The 18,375-nt window shown below is 39.3% G+C and overlaps 2 protein-coding genes across 4 annotated transcripts; one reads left to right on the top strand and one right to left on the bottom strand.

The window, feature by feature from the left end:
• Positions 1-761: 761 nt before the first annotated feature.
• Positions 762-10,025, top strand: smc6 (structural maintenance of chromosomes 6). Of its 3 annotated transcripts, none has more exons than XM_079458319.1 (27): positions 762-1,031; positions 1,808-1,962; positions 2,217-2,334; positions 2,597-2,702; positions 2,789-2,925; positions 2,997-3,058; positions 3,286-3,366; positions 3,478-3,579; positions 3,839-3,958; positions 4,040-4,135; positions 4,274-4,420; positions 4,821-4,909; positions 5,106-5,270; positions 5,401-5,579; positions 5,658-5,859; positions 5,932-6,046; positions 6,122-6,285; positions 6,469-6,604; positions 6,780-6,860; positions 6,945-7,115; positions 7,494-7,631; positions 7,742-7,887; positions 8,097-8,222; positions 8,467-8,572; positions 8,837-8,989; positions 9,073-9,170; positions 9,619-10,025. In XM_079458319.1, exons 1-27 carry the CDS (start codon positions 1,028-1,030, stop codon positions 9,698-9,700), a joined length of 3,279 nt encoding a protein of 1,092 aa, XP_079314445.1. In that variant the 5' UTR covers positions 762-1,027; the 3' UTR covers positions 9,701-10,025. The 3 variants fall into 3 exon arrangements, with proteins under 3 accessions (XP_079314445.1, XP_079314446.1, XP_079314447.1); XM_079458320.1 differs by having other exon boundaries at positions 914-1,031; positions 3,478-3,561; XM_079458321.1 differs by lacking the exons at positions 762-1,031; positions 1,808-1,962; positions 2,217-2,334; ... (1 more) ...; positions 2,789-2,925; positions 2,997-3,058 and having other exon boundaries at positions 3,297-3,366; positions 3,449-3,579.
• A 52-nt stretch (positions 10,026-10,077) lies between these two features.
• On the bottom strand, positions 10,078-15,262 carry vsnl1b (visinin-like 1b). Its single transcript, XM_079458322.1, has 4 exons — positions 14,885-15,262; positions 13,296-13,462; positions 12,244-12,459; positions 10,078-11,742 (listed from the first exon to the last, which is right to left on the bottom strand). Exons 2-4 carry the CDS (start codon positions 13,455-13,457, stop codon positions 11,545-11,547), a joined length of 576 nt encoding a protein of 191 aa, XP_079314448.1. The 5' UTR covers positions 13,458-13,462; positions 14,885-15,262; the 3' UTR covers positions 10,078-11,544.
• Positions 15,263-18,375: the final 3,113 nt, after the last annotated feature.

Here is an 18,375-nt window from a genome sequence, read left to right as displayed (position 1 = left end):
GTGTTTGACACCATTTTCCAAGCATTATTAATTAATGGATTCACTGTTTTATATAATATATGTAAATATGCTTATGGATGTCACAAAAAAGGACACATTGTTTACTGCGGAGACGATTCAAGCCTTTCTTGTAGGATTTCTGTGAATTAAAATGCACAAACCAGTAGCAATAATACCTAACAAATAAAGAAGGAATGCCTCTCTTCTTAGATAAAAAATGTCATAATCCATTTAAGAAGAATAAATAGCGGATGTGACGATCCTGAAAGCGGCACTTATCTGCCTGGAAAACATGCAGTAAAAATAAAACAAATGCCTTAAAATCTCGAGGAGAGACATCACATGAGTATTTGTACCAGGCAGCAAATGTGAATATCCGTGCTGTTAGTTTAATTAAACCCTTTGGTATAACTTGGTAAGGTTGACATTTTAACGGAATCGACCATTTCCTGTTTACAGTGGCATCGATGTCATTACTTTCCCACTAACCAATGAAAAGGCATGTTGACGGTGTAGCCCCTCCCTCGATCTGCAGTCTGCAGACAGGTGTACTTGGTCTGCCGTTCAGAAACCGCAGTTTACGCGCTGCGTGGACCAATCGGCGCAGAGCAGCAACATACCGCGAGAACATTTCGGAAGCGTGATTTGTAGGCTGCTTTCATTACGGCTCTCGCGGTACTTTGATGTCGCACCCCGAATCGTCTGCGCAGCAGCAACTGCCACTTGCATTTAAATACAGCGGAGCGGAGTCGGACTACTTTAGTTGTATTTTGAGGGGGGACCGAACCTTAACTGATATTCTGAGGATGGATTGAGCGCTTTCTTGTTCATCTTGTAAAGAATTACAGTTTTAGTTGTTTTCTGAGGGTGGACTAAATGTTTTTGAGTCACATTTGAAGAGTGGACTGAAAGTTTTAAGGCATATTGTAAAAGTAGGGTGAAGGTTTCAGTTGTATTTCGAGGGAGGAGTTCGCTGTCCACCGAGGTTAAACCAGGAAGTCTTAAAACACGCTCCAGATGCAGAGGAATGCGTAAGATCAATTTTATTTATGGTTTAATGCAATTTTTGCGCGATATATTTCTGAATGTTTATTCGAATATTAGTTGAAAAGGCTTTTATATGGTCAGGTCAGCTGTTCAATGTCAGTTGTCAACATTCGTTTGTGTGCAAGTGCACCTTTTGTTTAATTTGTGTTGCACCATGCAATCGCATTTCTTTCATCTCAATGACATTTGAAAATCGTCTGTGGATTTATAATGTTAAAACATCTTTTTGCAGCACGAGCTTACAATCGTAGAGTTGTTGGTTTATTGTAACTGGTCCGTTGGAAGATGCTTTCCTGCCATGTTTACAGATGGATGCTGGTTTTTCTGTGAAATTGTACTAATAGTTTCTTTAAAACAATAATAATAATAATAGTTTTGTCGTTTGGAGGAAGTTCATGATATGTCTATATGGTTTTCATCATTGCTCGTGTAATGCTCTTCTTTTTGAACACATGTCAATTGTTTGAGATTTAATGAAGCACCCTACACATCAGACACATGTTTTAGAAATCTAGGTTCTTTAAGGCCCCGTTACTGTGACTATAATCTTGTACCCTGATAAAGAAAAGTGTGCCACAATTAAAGATGAGAGGGGGGAACTTGGCTAATAAAATAAGGTGATGTCATATCATGAAATCGGATTGGTGAAAGATGATGTAAACTTCTTGCAAGTTTTGAATAAAAGTTGGAGTCAGCTGTGCATTTGTCAGATTATCTCATCTCTTTGTACTGAAACCTTTGTCTGACTTTATCCTCTTAGGTAATCCATCAGTCATGAACAAGAGAAGGTCCTGTGTCTTTAATGTTGTGAAACCCTCAAAATCTCCCAGGATAGAGGGAAAAACATGTGTTCAGGATGAGGAAGGGGTTGATGAAGAGGAGGACGCCCAGCAAGACCATCCGCTCTCTTCTTCGGTCAGTTTTATCTTTTTCAATTCCGTGTATGGAAAAACATCAAAATCATTGGTCGCATTAAGAAAATCATAAGGCTTTTTGTCTGAAAAGTATACATAATCGTTTCAGATGACTACAAAATCTTTTGTTGTTGCATTTAGAAAAGTACTATGGTTGTGTTTGTTGCTTTGGAGTGTTTTGTTTTTATGAGTTGGGGAATGATCTGAATTGTGATGGTTTATGTACAAGTACATTTTACTGTTGCGCTTTCTCAGAGCGTTGGGGATATCGGTGTTATTGAAAACATTACTTTGAAGAACTTCATGAGTCACCATTTGCTTGGGCCGTTCAGTTTCGGACCGAATGTCAATTTCATTGTTGGAAACAATGGAAGTAAGAAATTTCATTTTTTGACATGTTTACCCATTATGAAGGCTATAATCAGTTTGTCCAACATGTTTTACAGATATTCACACTCTTTTACTCAATCAGTTAATACGTTAAAATAAGTAGTATTAATATAATGGTAGCAATCTTCATGACATGCATTGTATTTGTGATTGTTGTTTATTTACTATACTTGCTGTGCCCTTAAAATGGCAAAGTCAATTGGTTTTTAGAAAGTCATCGCTTTTATACTTTTTATCTTTGTAAGGTGGGAAAAGTGCCATTCTGACAGCTCTCATAGTCGGTCTTGGTGGAAAAGCCACCATAACCAACAGAGGAGCATCTTTGAAAGACTTTGTAAAATATGGAGAGAGGTTAGTTTATTTTCAAATGCTACAGTCAAGAATCTCTTTATGTGATAGTGTCTCTTCTCTTATCACTCTGAGCCTTTTGGGTACAGCGCTGCAGATGTTAAAGTAAAATTAAAGAACCGAGGGAAGGAGGCCTATAAGATCGAGACTTATGGAGACAGCATCTGTATCGAGCATCACATCACGAGTGATGGCTGCAGGACTTGTAAGATAAAGAACAGATCAGGTAATATGTCCTTTGAGTCATAAATGTGGCCTTCATCTCTTTTCTAATATTCATCTCTTTTCTTTTTTTAGGGCAGGTTATCTCCACAAAGAAGGAGGAGTTAACTGCGATACTGGACCATTTTAATATCCAGGTGTCTTTATACTACAGTCAAGTTCCTCTTGTTAATTTTTGTGTGTAATTTTATGTTTAACTTTATGGTGTTTATTCAAACGTATTTATATTTACACGCATATGGTTGGTGGTGTTTGCAAAGAGAAACATCCCTATTACTGTCGCTCATATTTTTGGTTAGCGGTTTGTTTAAACAAACTAACTTTGACACATAACTGTTTATCTTTTGTTGTCAACTGTTTTCAGGTCGACAATCCAGTGTCTATCCTTAACCAGGAAATGAGTAAACAATTCCTGCATTCAAAAAATGAGACAGACAAATACAAGGTGATTTTGTTTTAAAGAGATAACAAACCTCTCATCACTAGCTAAACTATTACAGCAGACTTCTTTTACTGTCTTCATGTAGCTGTATTCACGTCATCTTTATTTCTGAAGTTTTTCATGAAAGCCACTCTTCTGGAGCAGATGAAAAGGGACTACGTTCATATAAAACAGACCAAAGCTGTGACTCGTGATCAGGTAGAAAGACAGGAGGAGGTGACCATGTTTTCTGTTGTTAATTCCATTAATTATACAGTATTTAGGATTATATGGTTAAATGTGTGAATCTTAATGACGTAGGTTTGATAATTGACATGATGCATATCTACAAACAAGAATATTTTTAGACTTGAGGGTTTGAGTTGTTTTAGTAAGCAAGAACACGCCAAAACACCTTAGCAAAGACGTCTAGAAACTGCATAGCAACATGTTAAAATCTGCCTGAACACATTCATTACATTTGTTGCATTCTCAGTGTCTAAAAGACCTCAGGCAGTTGTTCTTACAAAAGAAAGAAAGATACGAGTCTTTGTCATCCTTTGACGACATGAGAAAGACCCTGGAGGACCTGAAACAAAAGATGGCATGGTGCTTGGTATGATATTTTAACATGTTTTGCAGAAGTGTGAAAGTGGTCTGGGTTGAAAGCCTCTTGAAGCCTCTCTGTTGCTTATAGGTGCGAGAGATGGAATCTCAAGTTGAACAGCTCAAGGAACAAATCGAACAAGAAGAATCTCAATGCAAACATAAAGAAAAGCTGGAGCTCTGTCAGGTTTGTCTGGCTTTTTAAAAAATATACATGCTTTTAATGGCAGAACTACCCAGAAAATTGTGAGTGTTCCTACCCAATAACCGTTGGCAACATTACATGTTATGTCTAAAAAAGGTTTCCATTTTTGCTTTTTTCTAGAACAAAGTTATCGCTTCTGAAAATAAATTGCAGCAAATCGAACAGAAGATATGTAGAGCTACAGAAGAGCTGGATGGTTTAACTGAAGAGAGTCGAAAATTAAAGGAAGAGATTAAAGTCAAATCCAAAGCACAGAAAAATCAGGAGGTGAGATATGTTGCTTGATGTTGATGGATATACCATACCTTTAAATGTGTTCGAATGGTCATGAAAACCCTCTACTCTTGAAAAACAAACTTTACTAAGGAGTTTCTATGGAGGGTAAGATCAGCATTAAGTTAACAAAAGAATTGACTTTGTATTTTAAAAATAAAAAACGGACTTTCTTCTTTAAAAAGGCATTGTTGTATGCAATGAAAACATACCTTGATTAAGAATGTAATACTAAACAATAATACTTCAAATCTGTCCATGGCAGCTGTTATATTGAGAACATTGTTATAACAAATAAAAGACCCGGAGGAACATTTGCCTACTTTTAGTTGACAAGCCCCTTTTGATTAGATTTGTAAAGATTGAATAGATTTTTAGAATGCCAGTTTTTCAGGTGATTTACTTCCGTGCTGAGAATAAATTAAAGCAATTAAACAAGGAGCAATGTCTGGTCCGGGAGAGAATTCACAAAATAAATCACAGGTGAGTTCAATAGTTCCAGGCTGTTCATGTCAATAATTGATTTATGGCATAGAGTATGTTTATCGTTTTCATTAGGAAGACTTGCTGCCATTTATCACACAGAATATTTTGCTTAAACACGTATTGAGTTTATGTCATGTATTTCTGCTTCAAATATAAAAAAACTTATATGACTCTGTCAATACGGCATCTAAAGCAGTGGAAGAAGTCACGAGGCAGAGCAAACGCAGCGTCTGAAGAAAATATCTGCGCTCAGAAAGCAGCTGGAGAAGCTTGAGGCCGAGTCCAGCGTGCTAAATCAAGAGATTAAAGACAAACAGCAAGCTCTTCTCAAAGGAAGAGAGGAATATGATAAACTGAGGTAAAGAATAGAAACTGATTTGGGTTTTAAAAAAAATAGGTGCTATGGTGCTGGGTGCCTAGTAGTATCGGGGTCATAAATTCAGTTCCCCTTTGTATTTGACTCTATTTGGATTTTACAACCCTTTCAGCATGGAGGAGAAGGACATCCAGATGTGTCTGGAGTCCAAGGAGAAGAGAAAGAAACAGCTCACAGCCAGCAGGTCCAACAGACTGAGACGATTCGGTGACCACATGCCAGAGCTGTTGGACTCTATTGACAGAGCTTTCGCTCAGCGGCGATTCGTCAAGAAACCAGTGGGACCGATAGGTGACCAAACATTTGAAAAATCCTTTAAAGGATTTGATTAAAACTTTCATGATTAAACGTATTTTGTGTTTTTCACAGGTGCGTGCATCAGTCTAAAGGACCCCAGTTTAGTCGTAGCGGTCGAGAGCTGCTTACGAAGTTTCATGAAGACCTTTTGCTGTGACAATTACAAGGACGAAAAAGTTCTGCAGGAACTGATGTCACCGTATTTCCCCAGAGGCGGTAGACCTCAGATAATTGTGTGCCCGTTTACAGACCGTGTTCACAGATTTCAAGGCCGGTAAGAAATATTTTGGTATGTAGTATTTCGATGGGCAAAGATCTGATTGTAACGTTGTTATGATGTTGTCAGTGGAGTCTGTCATCCCGAGTTTCCATCTGTCCTGGACGCCCTAAACATCGAGAACCCAGTGGTCACCAACTGCCTGATTGATATGAGAAGCATTGAGTGTATTCTGATTATCAAAGTAAGTGCATGACAAATTCTCTGTTGTTTAAGATAGTCTTTAGAGCCTCAGAGTGAAATGGTTTCTCGATCTCAGGAAAAAGCTTGTGCAAGGAAAGTCATGCAGGGGTCAAGACCACCGAGAAATTGCCGTGAGGCCTTCACCGCCGATGGCGATCAGGTGTACAGCCATCGCTATTACACTCCTGAAAATGAAGTTCTGGTCAAGTATCTCGGTGGGGATCCCGAGGCGGAAATCCGGCAAGTGCCACTTTCAAAAATATCATTATTTGTGGGGTTTAAACATCTTTAACCTCTGAGCTGTAAAGGACAAGGTGATTTTGCCAAGGAAGATTAACATCTTTTGTCAAGCGAGAAATCACCCATGCGCATTTAATACAGAGGCAAATGAAGAGTAAATATGTTTTGTCATCTATTTTACAGGGCGGTGGAGTCAGAGGTGGAGAATACTAAGGCTCAGCTCTCTAGATTTCAGCTTCACTTGAGTTCAGTAAAGGAAGACATTCAGTTAATGGAGGAGAGGCTGCGTGGTGTCGTCATGGCCTGCAAAAAGAACCAGGTATTAAACTGAACTGCACAAACAACACTGAAATCAACCAGATTCACTCATGTTCAATGATGCTTCAACTAACATGTCACATTGATGTTAGTTGTTTGCTTTTTAAATGAGAAAATAGTGATCAGTGTGCTATCGATCGGCTTCAGTGTCAGCTTAATATTTATCGTGTTGTTAGGAAAATATAAACAAGGTTAAAGCTTCAATATCAGAACTGGAGAACATCGAAGAACCTCAGACTGAGGACATCAGCTCTCTGGTGAGGAATCCAATGGATTTCAACTCTCAATAATGTCAATGTTTTTGTCAATGTATGTCATGGAATGATATGTGAAATGTGCAGGAGGAAGAGGCCCAAGAAAACGAGCAGAAGATCGAATCGCAGAGGAGAAATGTGACGGAAGCACAGACAGAACTGAAGAGACACGAGCGATTGCTCGTAAATATAAATCAGCAATATAAAGATGTGAAAAATAAACTGGAACATCTGTCTGATGAGATAGAGCAGCTAAAGGTGATTTCCATTTACAGTACGTTTGTTTTTACAGCCCGTGAGCTTAGCGTTGCTCAACCAGAAGAGGTCACAGAAACGGCAATGTTTTGGGCATTTATGAAGATATAAATGCAGATATTCATTGATGATATATTTATGGAACGTTGATTTTAATAGGGGCATTTTTGCGCTGAGATATGATTTCTTGGCCAGTTTTATAAGTAAACCGTAAATGGTAAACTGAATTGTACATCTAGTGTTTTGTTCAAGCTTGTCTTACCCATTTTCTTTTATACTTCAAATAAGTGATAACGTGCAGATTTGAGTTGGTCATTTTCAGGCTTGTGCTAAAACGGCAATAGAGAAAGTACTTACTCACAGATTGTTTGTCTTCTGAAGGAGGAGCAGGTGAAAGCCGACGGCGAGGACAGTACACTGGATCAAACCATGCAGATCTTAACAAAAAAACTCACGAGCCACCAGGAAAATATCCAGTCGATGAGAGCTGAACTGTCCCTCAAAGTGGAAGAAACTCGGGTATTCACAGAGTCCCTCTGTTTAGCTTTGTCAAAAAGCATGCATGCTCTTCTTATGCTAGTAAACTGTAGTATGGGATTCATTCATTTTTTTAAACTGTTTTTTATAAGACGTTAGAAGCCAAAGCCAAAGAAATCTGTTCTGAGCGTCAGAAGATAAATCGGAGTGCGAAAAGCATCGATGCTGAGATTACACGGCTGCGAGAGACGATCAGCACTCATGAAAGGAATCACGGCGACAAGGAACAGGTCGTTCGGTATGCACCGTGACGTTAAACATTTGATTCGAGTTCAATCGAAGTAATGTTCAGGAGGGTTTAAAGCGAAACATATGATGTTGATATTTCTTTTTCTATTTTGGGGTAGAGCTTAATATATTTGTATATTTAGTATTGGTATTGTGGATATTGGGGATTACTAAATTAATGTAAACATTGTGATAATTGTTAAAGGAATGTCTTTTCAGGGAGTACGCAGAGGCTCACAGTAATTACAAGAGCAAATCCAACCAGCTGAGGGATCTGAAGAAGTTTATTGATCGTCTGGACAACATCATGACCGACCGACAGGCTCGATACAAGATATTGAGACGGTAACTTCTATTACATGTAGTTAACACTCTCTAGACAAGCACACTATAAAGTTATGCTGCATTGGTTTGAAAGGTCACATCTTTAAGTGATTATTTATGCAGATGTCATTTCAAACACATTTTATATGGAAACAAAGATAAGCACTTTTGTGTCTGTTGTTGTAAACGTGACCACAGTAGTTGTAAGAGTGTGGATGTTCAGCCAGTTGTGTCTGAATGTGTAAATTGTGTGTCGTTTTATCAGATCACTTTCTGTGAGATGTAAGTTGTATTTCAACAACTTCATGATAAAGTTGCAGTGTTGTGGCTCCATGATGTTTGACCACAACAATGAAACACTGTCCATCTCGGTATGTTCCTTTGTATTTATTTCTATATGATTGATATTTGTTTTGCTTGATATTTGTATGTAATTCTTATTCTTATTAATGGTGCTCATTATTACAATACAGTGATTCACCATACTGCATTACAAAATGACGAAATAACAAGAATATTATGTATTAAAATCAGCATCGCTTAAAGACAGTACAACAAATACGTATCTATTTATAAGTGCTCTAACATTTAAATTGTATATGCATCACATGCTTTGCCCTGCGTGTTGTGTCCAGGTGAAGCCTCCGGGACGGGAAAATGACAACGTGAGCGACATGCGGTCTCTTTCAGGAGGAGAGCGCTCGTTCTCCACCGTCTGCTTCCTTCTGTCTCTCTGGGAAATCACAGAGTCGCCCTTCAGGTGCCTCGATGAATTCGATGTCTATATGGTGAGTAATCTTGCGCACACGGTGTTCTGAACAAAGGATATTTGTTGAGTATTATTGTTTCTAAACCCTTTCGTATGCACAAGGACATGCATAATCGACGCATTTCAATGGACCTGCTCCTGGAGCTCTCCGAACGTCAGCAGCTCAGACAGTTTATCTTCATCACACCTCAGAGTACCAGGTGAAGATTTCCTCCTGCTGTCATACGAGCTCATGTCACATTTTAGTAGCTTGACCCTCTTTTAAAATGAAGAAATATTTCACAAAAAATCTAGTTAAAATAAGATATTATATTTTGCGCTTTAAATGAGGCCTACAGTGCCAGTCCCAGGTTTGCACATGTTGAGTTTGTTATTACATGACGTTAAAAAGCGTGTGAATTGTTGTAGTTAAATGCAAATAAATAATCCTCCTTCAAGAACCTAATACGGTTTATAATACCATAAATGTATTTCTCATTTGTTTTTCAAACTAATGTGTCTGAAAGCTTGAAACGCATCATTCATGTAAATTGTTTTTACTAGATGCTTACTTAAACATTTTAAATACAATTAGTTCTAATAATCGTATGATATTGAGTCCTTTTTTTATGCTTCTGTATCAACTTTTAATGTTTCTTTATTTTTCAGCAATCTGCCTAGAAGTGCCAATATCAAAATCCACCATCTTCAGGATCCAGAAAGAGGCATGGAGGAGGAGAATGGGCATTAGGTACAGAGACACTGTTATGAAAAATGTGCTGCCCTTATATTTGTTCTATTTATGTTTTATTTATTTGGAAGCTTTTTTTTTATTCATAGCATTTTTGTGATAAACATTTGCCTTTTGTTTTATGTCTGTGTGAATCTAATGTGAATACAATGCACGTTACTGTTTCTGCAAACCATTTTCTGTTGATCCCTTCCCTTGGGAAAAACAGGAAGCGGTTTAGTTTTTAACTGTCAACACCTGTTCATGTGTTAATATATTTGTCAGTTGATACCTGCATCCTTTGTGTGAACCACAATGCTGGGTTAAAGTAACTGTTCCGTTTGTATCCTCTTGTCTCTTGATTTGTGGTCACTCGCACACATCTGAGCACCTGCGTTCTGAAAACAACCCCATGGAGAGTTTATTGATTTTAATCACAATGCTTTCAGTGCAACTGGTACATACGGAGTTAAAACATGCCACATATAAAACACAGAACCTCATATTACACCATTAAATGACTGCTTGAATTTTGCTTGACCAGATAAGGTACAAATATTTACAGGGCAAAGATTTCACTATGTATTGGGGATTTGCATTTCACAAAGATGAGCCTATTCCTGTGTTTCTTGCCATTTCTCAGGCCAGCGAAAGATCTGGGACACTGTATTTTCGAAATCCTGGGTAAACAGAAAAAATGGAGGACACTGGGAATCAAATAAAGAGGGTAGCGCTATGTTTAGCTCAAAGCTATTCACGTGTTCGTGATGGAGCTCTTTCGAGGGATGCGACGAAGTTACAAACCCTCGTGTAGAAATATCGATTTACAAAAACAGCTCAATAAAAATGCAGCACACCGAGGGGTAACGTGTACCAAACACATTTGTTGTACTACCAGGGGAACGAATCCATTATTAAATTGACGCAAAATGTTATATTGCCCTTTACTGTATTATAACTAGAAACAAATTCACAGGCGACCATTAGTGCATGTGATGATGTAAATGTAAACATAATGAAAGATAACGGAAAGAAATCTGTTCATGTTAGCTGTGGTAGAGCAGCGATACAGTGTTTCGTTTGAAGTCAAAACAAAAGGTATTCGTTTAACTGGTTCTCGTGTCAGTGCAAATAAAAGTGAGTTTGCAAAACTTAACACCAGATGCGAAACTTCACCAGAGGGGCTGTAATGTGCCTTACAGAAGCATTTACAACATTCATTGGAATTGAATAAACATGCACCCAAGGGAGGACATCGAATGGCTAGATGATTAACAAACATAAATCTCACACATTAGTTTGTTCTTGATACTATCATTTATATAAGGCCTCCCTTGTATTATTCGTCAAGGTGGCCAAAATGAAGAGAGAGAGAGAGAGAGAGAGTAGGTTTTTTTACACTTAGAACATGCATGCAAATAACTTACATTTATATTCTCAAGTACAAGCACGTTTGGAAGGAGGGCCGCACGAACCTCTCCGCCCTCCTTAAATTCGAGTATTGAAGTTCAACAGACTGATTTCATCGCAACATTTAATGTGACATTTCGGTACCCAGACTTCTGCGTGAAATACTGCAGTACAGATGCGCGTGAAATATTGAAATATTGCAGCTAGAAATGAAATACGGTGGATCACTTCACTTAACGATGGACGACCGGACTTGCTGGATTTACACGTTGTCGCGTGTTGGTAAATTAAACGAATATTACTCTAAACTCGTAGCATTTAGCATTCTCATGCACACTAGCTTTTCGATCACAGGAAGGAAGTTCATAAAAGTAGTCCGAAACATGTTAATCTTGTGGAAATGAGGGTGGAATCGGATCGCGTGTTCAGTCCGTAGCATGCTAGCGTGCGCTGCCTCACTTCTGCATTTCGCACTGCAAGAGCAGCACGATGGACGGGTCGCTCTTGGCGGCTTCTTTGAACTCGTCTAGTGAGATCTGGTCGTCGTTGTTTTTATCCATCTTGCTGAAGATTCGATCCACTCTCTGCTCGGGTGTCAGGCCGTCTTCGTTCATTTTCATCATTATCACCGTGCCCACCATCTTATAAATAGCCTTTACGAGAGAGAGAGAGAGAGAGAGAGAGAGAGAGAGAGAGAGAGAGAGAGAGAGAGAGAGAGAGAGAGAGAGAGAGAGAGAGAGAGACAGAGAGAGAGAGAGACAGAGAGAGAGAGAGACAGAGAGAGAGAGAGAGAGAGAGAGAGAGAGAGAGAGAGACAGAGGAGATGTGACATGGAGGCGTTGAGATACTCATTAAACCTCTGCAAATGGCAAAGTGAAATGAAAAGATTTTGGTGTACCATCACCATTTCAGTAGCGATTGCATTGCAATAGAGATGGGTTTATTCAACGAGAACAGATGTGTTAGAACAATTATCATCTAACACCACAAATGTCTGTCCCCATCAGCCCCAAGAGCTGTCACGGACATACATTTGACAAAGTTGAATTTACATTTTTGCAAAAACTTCATTTCAACCAGTGCAATCTAAAGCTAAATGAGATTCAGAAGGAAAGCTTGTCGCCAATTAGTTGCAGGACAAGCTTTTTCTGTACCTCTATGATCTCCAGCATCTCTACTCGAGTGATCTTGCCGTCACCGTCCAGGTCGTACATGTTGAAGGCCCAGTTGAGCTTCTGCTCGAAGCTGCCGCGCGATGTGATGGACAGGGCGCAGATGAACTCTCTGAAGTCGATGGTGCCGTCACTGTTCTTGTCAAAGGTCCTGAAGGCGTGCTGGGCAAACTTGGAGGCATCACCGTACGGGAAGAACTGAAAAGAACAATCCAGATTCTTTCATCCGGTTAGTGAAACTGGGCAGGCTGCATGGGGTGTCCTATGTGTTTTATTAAAGGAATCGTTGTTCCAAACTCACATAATGATCGCAGCACAAATTGTGATGCCTTTAAGTAACTCTTGAACAGCGTAGAAGCTGCGGTCTAAGAATTATTTCAGTACAACGTTCAGGTTTTCAATTTGGGGTGGAATCCTTTTTAGAGAGGAATTATACTTTCTACAGTAAAAACAGCACATTCAACTCTTTGTTTAATCATTTTAAAGAATACGTCGATGTTGCTTGATGGTACATCTTTTCACAAAGACTATAATAATATAGTAGTAATTCTATAAATGTACAGTTTGTAGCTCCCGAGGTGGTTTGTGCTTCACTCCAGTAGTAGAAGGTCTATTAAAGTGTGTAACCCCAAGTTTATTCTGGAGCCTGCGACATTCCTGTTCTTTGATCCCTTTAGACCTGATGTTAAATGTTTGAGCAAACACTTAACCCAAAGCATACAAGCAACAGTGAAGCTTTTGTTGAGGTGATGACTGGCTTCATTTTACCTAACACTCAAAAGGTGCTTCAAAAGGTTCTTCGAGGCCAAAGAAACATCTGAAGAACCTTTCTGTTTCACAAAAGGTTCTTTGAGGCGAAGAAAGGTTCTTCAGATTAGAAAAAAGTAAGAAAGAGATGAATGGTTTGACTGAATGGTTCTTTGTGTAACCAAAAATGGTTCTTCTATGGCATCGCTGTGAGCACCTTTATTTTTAAGAGTATCCTTATGAAAAACATTCTGGAAGGTTGACGGTGAAAGCCGGTGGTCTCTGACCTTAACGTAGAGCTGTTGAAACTCCTCCAGGTTTAGTCGACCGCTGGGACAGTCTTTCAGGAAGCCCTTGTACCACTGCTTCAGCTCATGTTCATTAAACTCTGTGTTCTTCACCAGGTCCTCCATCACCTCAGGGGTCAGTTTGCTGTTTTGCTTGCCCATGATTACTGAAATAAAGAACGATTACAGGGATGGAAGGTTCTCAAAGCTAGCTGTTGAAACTACACGTCCCTTTTTTGATCAGTCAAAATGCTCTGCTGCTGAAATGTGATGGTGATCAAGACGTTTGAATACATCTCAAAGCTCTTTAACACACCTGCATCCAGAGCTCTTTTATGGCATCTCTGCGCACCATTGAGTGTAATCTCAAAAGGGCCAAATACTGTTGGATAACTTAAAAATCACCAGACAGCCTTATAAGTGTGGACCCTACTCTAGACATTTACTGTCACATCAGTCGTGAGAAAAGCCATCAGGGCACAATTGGTGTCACGCATATTTAATGCTTAAGCAACAAAGTAATTCACACCAAGTTGTACATTAGGATTATTCCCCCAACAATAAAGCGTGATCAGATCGCTGGAGACAGCCTTGCTGTGTTATTCGGAATAAAGCAGTCACAAGAGTTGATGTGTAAATGGGCAGCGGGTAAAATAGGCTACGCATGGGGAGGGGCTGTGAGGGGCTTAATCTCCATGTGGAGCGCCTGACTCCTGCTCGCAACATCTTCTGCATCAAATGTGCCGAGCAGCTGAGCATGAAAAACACAGCACACTCGAACACGTTGCATTAGAATGCTGCTTCGTTTCAAAAGGTGTCAGCTATTGTTCCTTTAACGACAACCCAACATTCAATCTTATGTAACAGTGCTGGGTTTTTCTCAAGCACCAATGGGTGAACAAATGACCTTGAAAAGGCAAACCACGGGGAAAGCAAAGGAGAATTATTAGCTATCGTAAATGTGAGAATTAAGAAATAAGACGCGTATAGTGTCACCAACATGCTTTTGGGTTATATATCGTCTTGATGTGGCATGACGGATCCGACACAAATTGTGTAATATATGAGACCGATGTCTTGTTTTCCATTTAAAAGAGCGATTTTTATTTCTTTTGATGTTGAAATGTGTGAATCGGAAGCATTCCGAGCCCGCCGGCAGGAAAAAAAAGACGCAGTCGCGTTTGTCTGCGCTTTGCACTGCGCTTTAATCAAATAAGAAAAAAACATCTTTCAAACGAGGCTGACAAACACCTCTCCATCTCCTTCGTGCATTACACAACACCAAACGCATCGTGGCATTGTCATTTAACAAATGAACAGTAACAAGTATCTCGTGAGCTTTTGGTGGAAATGTAACTGTGTGCCAAAGGCGCAATGTACTCTGCTATTATAAAGCCTAATATACTCTTACGCGCTCGTGATCGGGCCATACAATGCGGTGCCTTATTCATTCATCCATCCACGCATTCATTCTCGGTGTTTTCGTGGGGGGTGTAAGCCTGTTTCCTTAGAATAAATAGCCAGACCCCCCTCAAAAAAAAAAACGTGAACATGTTATCCCCGTGTACATGCATGCGTTCGCCTCTTACCTTCAAGCAATTCGGAAGAGGCAAATTGAAATGTGCGCCGGTGCTCGGGACCCTTAAGGTTTTGCGTGTGCCGAACCCAAATTCCTCGGATTCGTAGACTTTACGCAATGCCTAATAATGTGTACAGGTAATTCCAGATGGCACGAACGCTCGTCTGTCTGTGTGTGTGCTATGCGACGCAAGACATGCGGCATACAGCGAGCATCACCACATCAGCACCACGATACTGCCGTTCAGCCGTTGGCGTGCGTTTGCGCAAATTGCACGCTTCAACCCTGCTCTTAAGGGTGCTCGTGTCAGTAAACAATCTATTAAGCATCACACCATCAGATGCACGCGATTCATGCTGCTTTACCGTATTCTGGCAAAATGTTTAATGCGTACGCGCTTGGCAACAAAGGTCTTTATTGGCTAAACCTGTCAACAGTTTTTCTGCTTAAATGTTTATTTGTGGAGTCCACGAGATGCCAATGCAGTGTGCCTAATGTAATTGTTTAGTGTTATTTTTTATTAAGTATGGTTCTAAAGCAGCTTAACAAACCCCTCAGTGAGCCCTGAGATGTGTTGGATGAGAAGAACCTTGGGAGGAACCAAGACTCAGGTGGGGGAGTCCACATCCTTAAGATGGTACATATTTATGCAAAACATACGTGTGCGCAAACACGCATGGTTATTTCAACCACATGTAGCAGCTTCATGATAACAATAACTCGTATGTTGTTGTTGTAATGAAGAGGAGAACGACTGCTGGCAAAATGTAAAACATGCAATGCAGGTGTGGAAATAGTAATCGATTAACCATTGATTTAAGCTCCTATTATTTTCAGACGTTCTTAAGTAAACAACTGGCAAGTGTAGACATGTTCATAAAGTCTGTGCATGTCAACAATTATCTTATTAATTCATGTTTTATAGCTGGATGCGATCTAAGAAATCAAACATAAATTATGTAATAGTTTTCATTATTTGATGAGCGTTGTCAAGTTGCACGATGCATGAAGAACATTGCTAGTGTTAAGGGCCTTTGGGATCTCTCAGACCCTGTACACATTGAACACAAGAATCAGATTGTCTGATAATGCGGTGATTAATGCCACCGCTTGTTGTTTTAACTGGGTTTCTAATCAAATCAGTCGGTAGATTTTGTACAAACAGTCTGTTTCCTTCTCAGATCTGACAGCTGTCTCATATAATTAAACAGCTGGAAAACCGTTTTATTTATCACTCTCCTCAAAGTACCTTTCATTTGCTTTAACATTCAAAATCAATTTCAGGGCAAACAGAGTGTTTTCAATTTAGTGTTTTTAAAGAGACATCTAAGATTTTAATGAGATTCTGTGCACTTAACTTGATTTAGATCATTAATACATAATGAAATAAAACAAAATTGGTAATGCAAAATAAGTATGAGGCAGAGTACAAATATGCACTGAGGTATTAAAAAGTAATCCCTCTACATTCTCTGTCATTCGGTATGTTTAATCATGACAACACTTCTATTTCTGTTTCAAAGCATATACTTTAATTAATAAACAAAATATAGAAACTACACAAAAACTGATACAGAAACGACACATTGCATAATATCTGTATAATATGATGCAGATGCATTAATATTTATTAAGTTCCTGATCCAATACAACCTTTCTAGTCTGCTTACATGTTTTCTTAAAAGCATCAATAGTTTGTGTTGATATCCGCACTGGGATGACATCTTCCTGGAGATTTTGGTGAAGGAGGATGGAAAACATCTATAACAGACGGAAATGTGAGTTTAGTGTCCTACAGTAAATGTCAGATATCTTTAATATCACGTACAGTGTTGCTCCTTAATCTTCCAAAAGTAGCATAATATAAAACATATTGTCTAATGAAATGCTGCTCCCCCTAAAACCACACATGTAAAGCAAGAGTTCTCATTTTGCTCTCCTGTAGGACTGGTACATCTGTCGGAGGTCCGTCTGCATGAATGAAGCCTGTGGAAAGGTTTTGGACAGAGGGGTTGTGTGTGATGTGCTGTGAGATGAATCACGGCAGAACAGCGCTGTGAATCCACAGGCTTCGTCGTATAATCTCTGGTGACTCAGCTGGGGTTAGTGAAGAGAAGAAGAGAAGAGTTTAGGGGAAATGACAGTGTTTCCCCATCAAATAAGAGGTCAAGTCACATGTTAAGTATTGGCACTCATCTGTGTTAAACAAATTTTGCTCATTAACATTTTTCATCCACAGTAGAGCCCAAAATAAGACCACATTGAAGATTTGTTTAATTTATACAATTAAAGCAATTAAAGTAAATTCACCAAGCATTCACCAAGCATGTCAATAATGCCGTAATACACATTTAAGATGCAAACCCTGGCAGATATGACAGGTCATGATACCTGTAAGCTCAGAACGAGAGATCATTGCCGAATCCTGGGCTGCTGAACTGATATCAGACTCGGGAATGATGCATTCTGGGAAAATAGCCAGACATGACATCATCTTTCTTGGCTTCGGCTGCAAGTGGGAGAACCAAGCTTTTTACAATGCAGCCATAATATGTTATTATAATAGAAGACGATACCCACTCTGGCCCACTCCAGTGTTTAAATCAATAACTCTCACAATATGTGAATGCAGCTAATGTTTGAAAGAACAGTGTATTACACTAGATGAGGAATCTCACCGGTTTTACTGCGATGTGATCGATACATAAAATACACTGGATGAGACTCAATTGTGAATCACATTTAAGCACTTGTGCACGACAATGATATTTGGTCTCTAAATGGCTCAGATCAATGCTTCAATCTGAGCCAATATGTTTTTTCAATCATTTTTATTATTTTTATCATGCACTATAACACTGTTAGCAATTGTAACGCTGACACTCGTGTAAGAAAACTCCCTTAATCCTGATCAGACGCGGACACACGACTGACCTTCAATCCCCGTTTCACCCCCTTTTCTTGAGAACCTTCATAGTCAGGACAGCCTCTGGATAATGATTTTAAAAATCCATTAGTGAAGCAGGGGTCCGCCTCTCTTGTGGCCCACTATCTTGCACGTCTGGCGGGGGACGAATGAGTCGGTCAATGAAGCTGATTGCATCTCACTCCTGCTGTTTGCCCTCTGTGCCGAATCCACAGGAGCTCCACGTTAGATCTGGAGACAACAAACAGAGAGTATTGTCATGACAGGCTGGGCATTAGGACTCTGTCAAAATTTGCTACTGTCTTCTAACTGGAGTTTTCGAGTATAGGGAGAACGATGGCCATTGAATAAATAGAAACCTCAGATTATTTTAAATTGAGATTTATTGGTCTGGAAAAGTTAATGATCAAACTGCCAGTAATAAAATCTTATATCCCTGGTTCATATTGCACCACAAAATTCATAAAAGAAACGTATCTACATTCTAAAGTGTCACATATTCTAAAGTGGAGAAAACATTTAAGAAATGAAAATATTACGTTGAAATTACTTGCAAAACCAATTTCTACTTAAAA

This window comes from Barbatula barbatula (assembly GCF_947034865.1).
Source record: "Barbatula barbatula genome assembly, chromosome: 6".
In the NCBI taxonomy this organism is placed as follows: Eukaryota; Metazoa; Chordata; class Actinopteri; order Cypriniformes; family Nemacheilidae; genus Barbatula; species Barbatula barbatula.
Note: the sequence above shows the minus strand (reverse complement) of the source record. Positions and strands in the feature narration are given on the sequence as shown.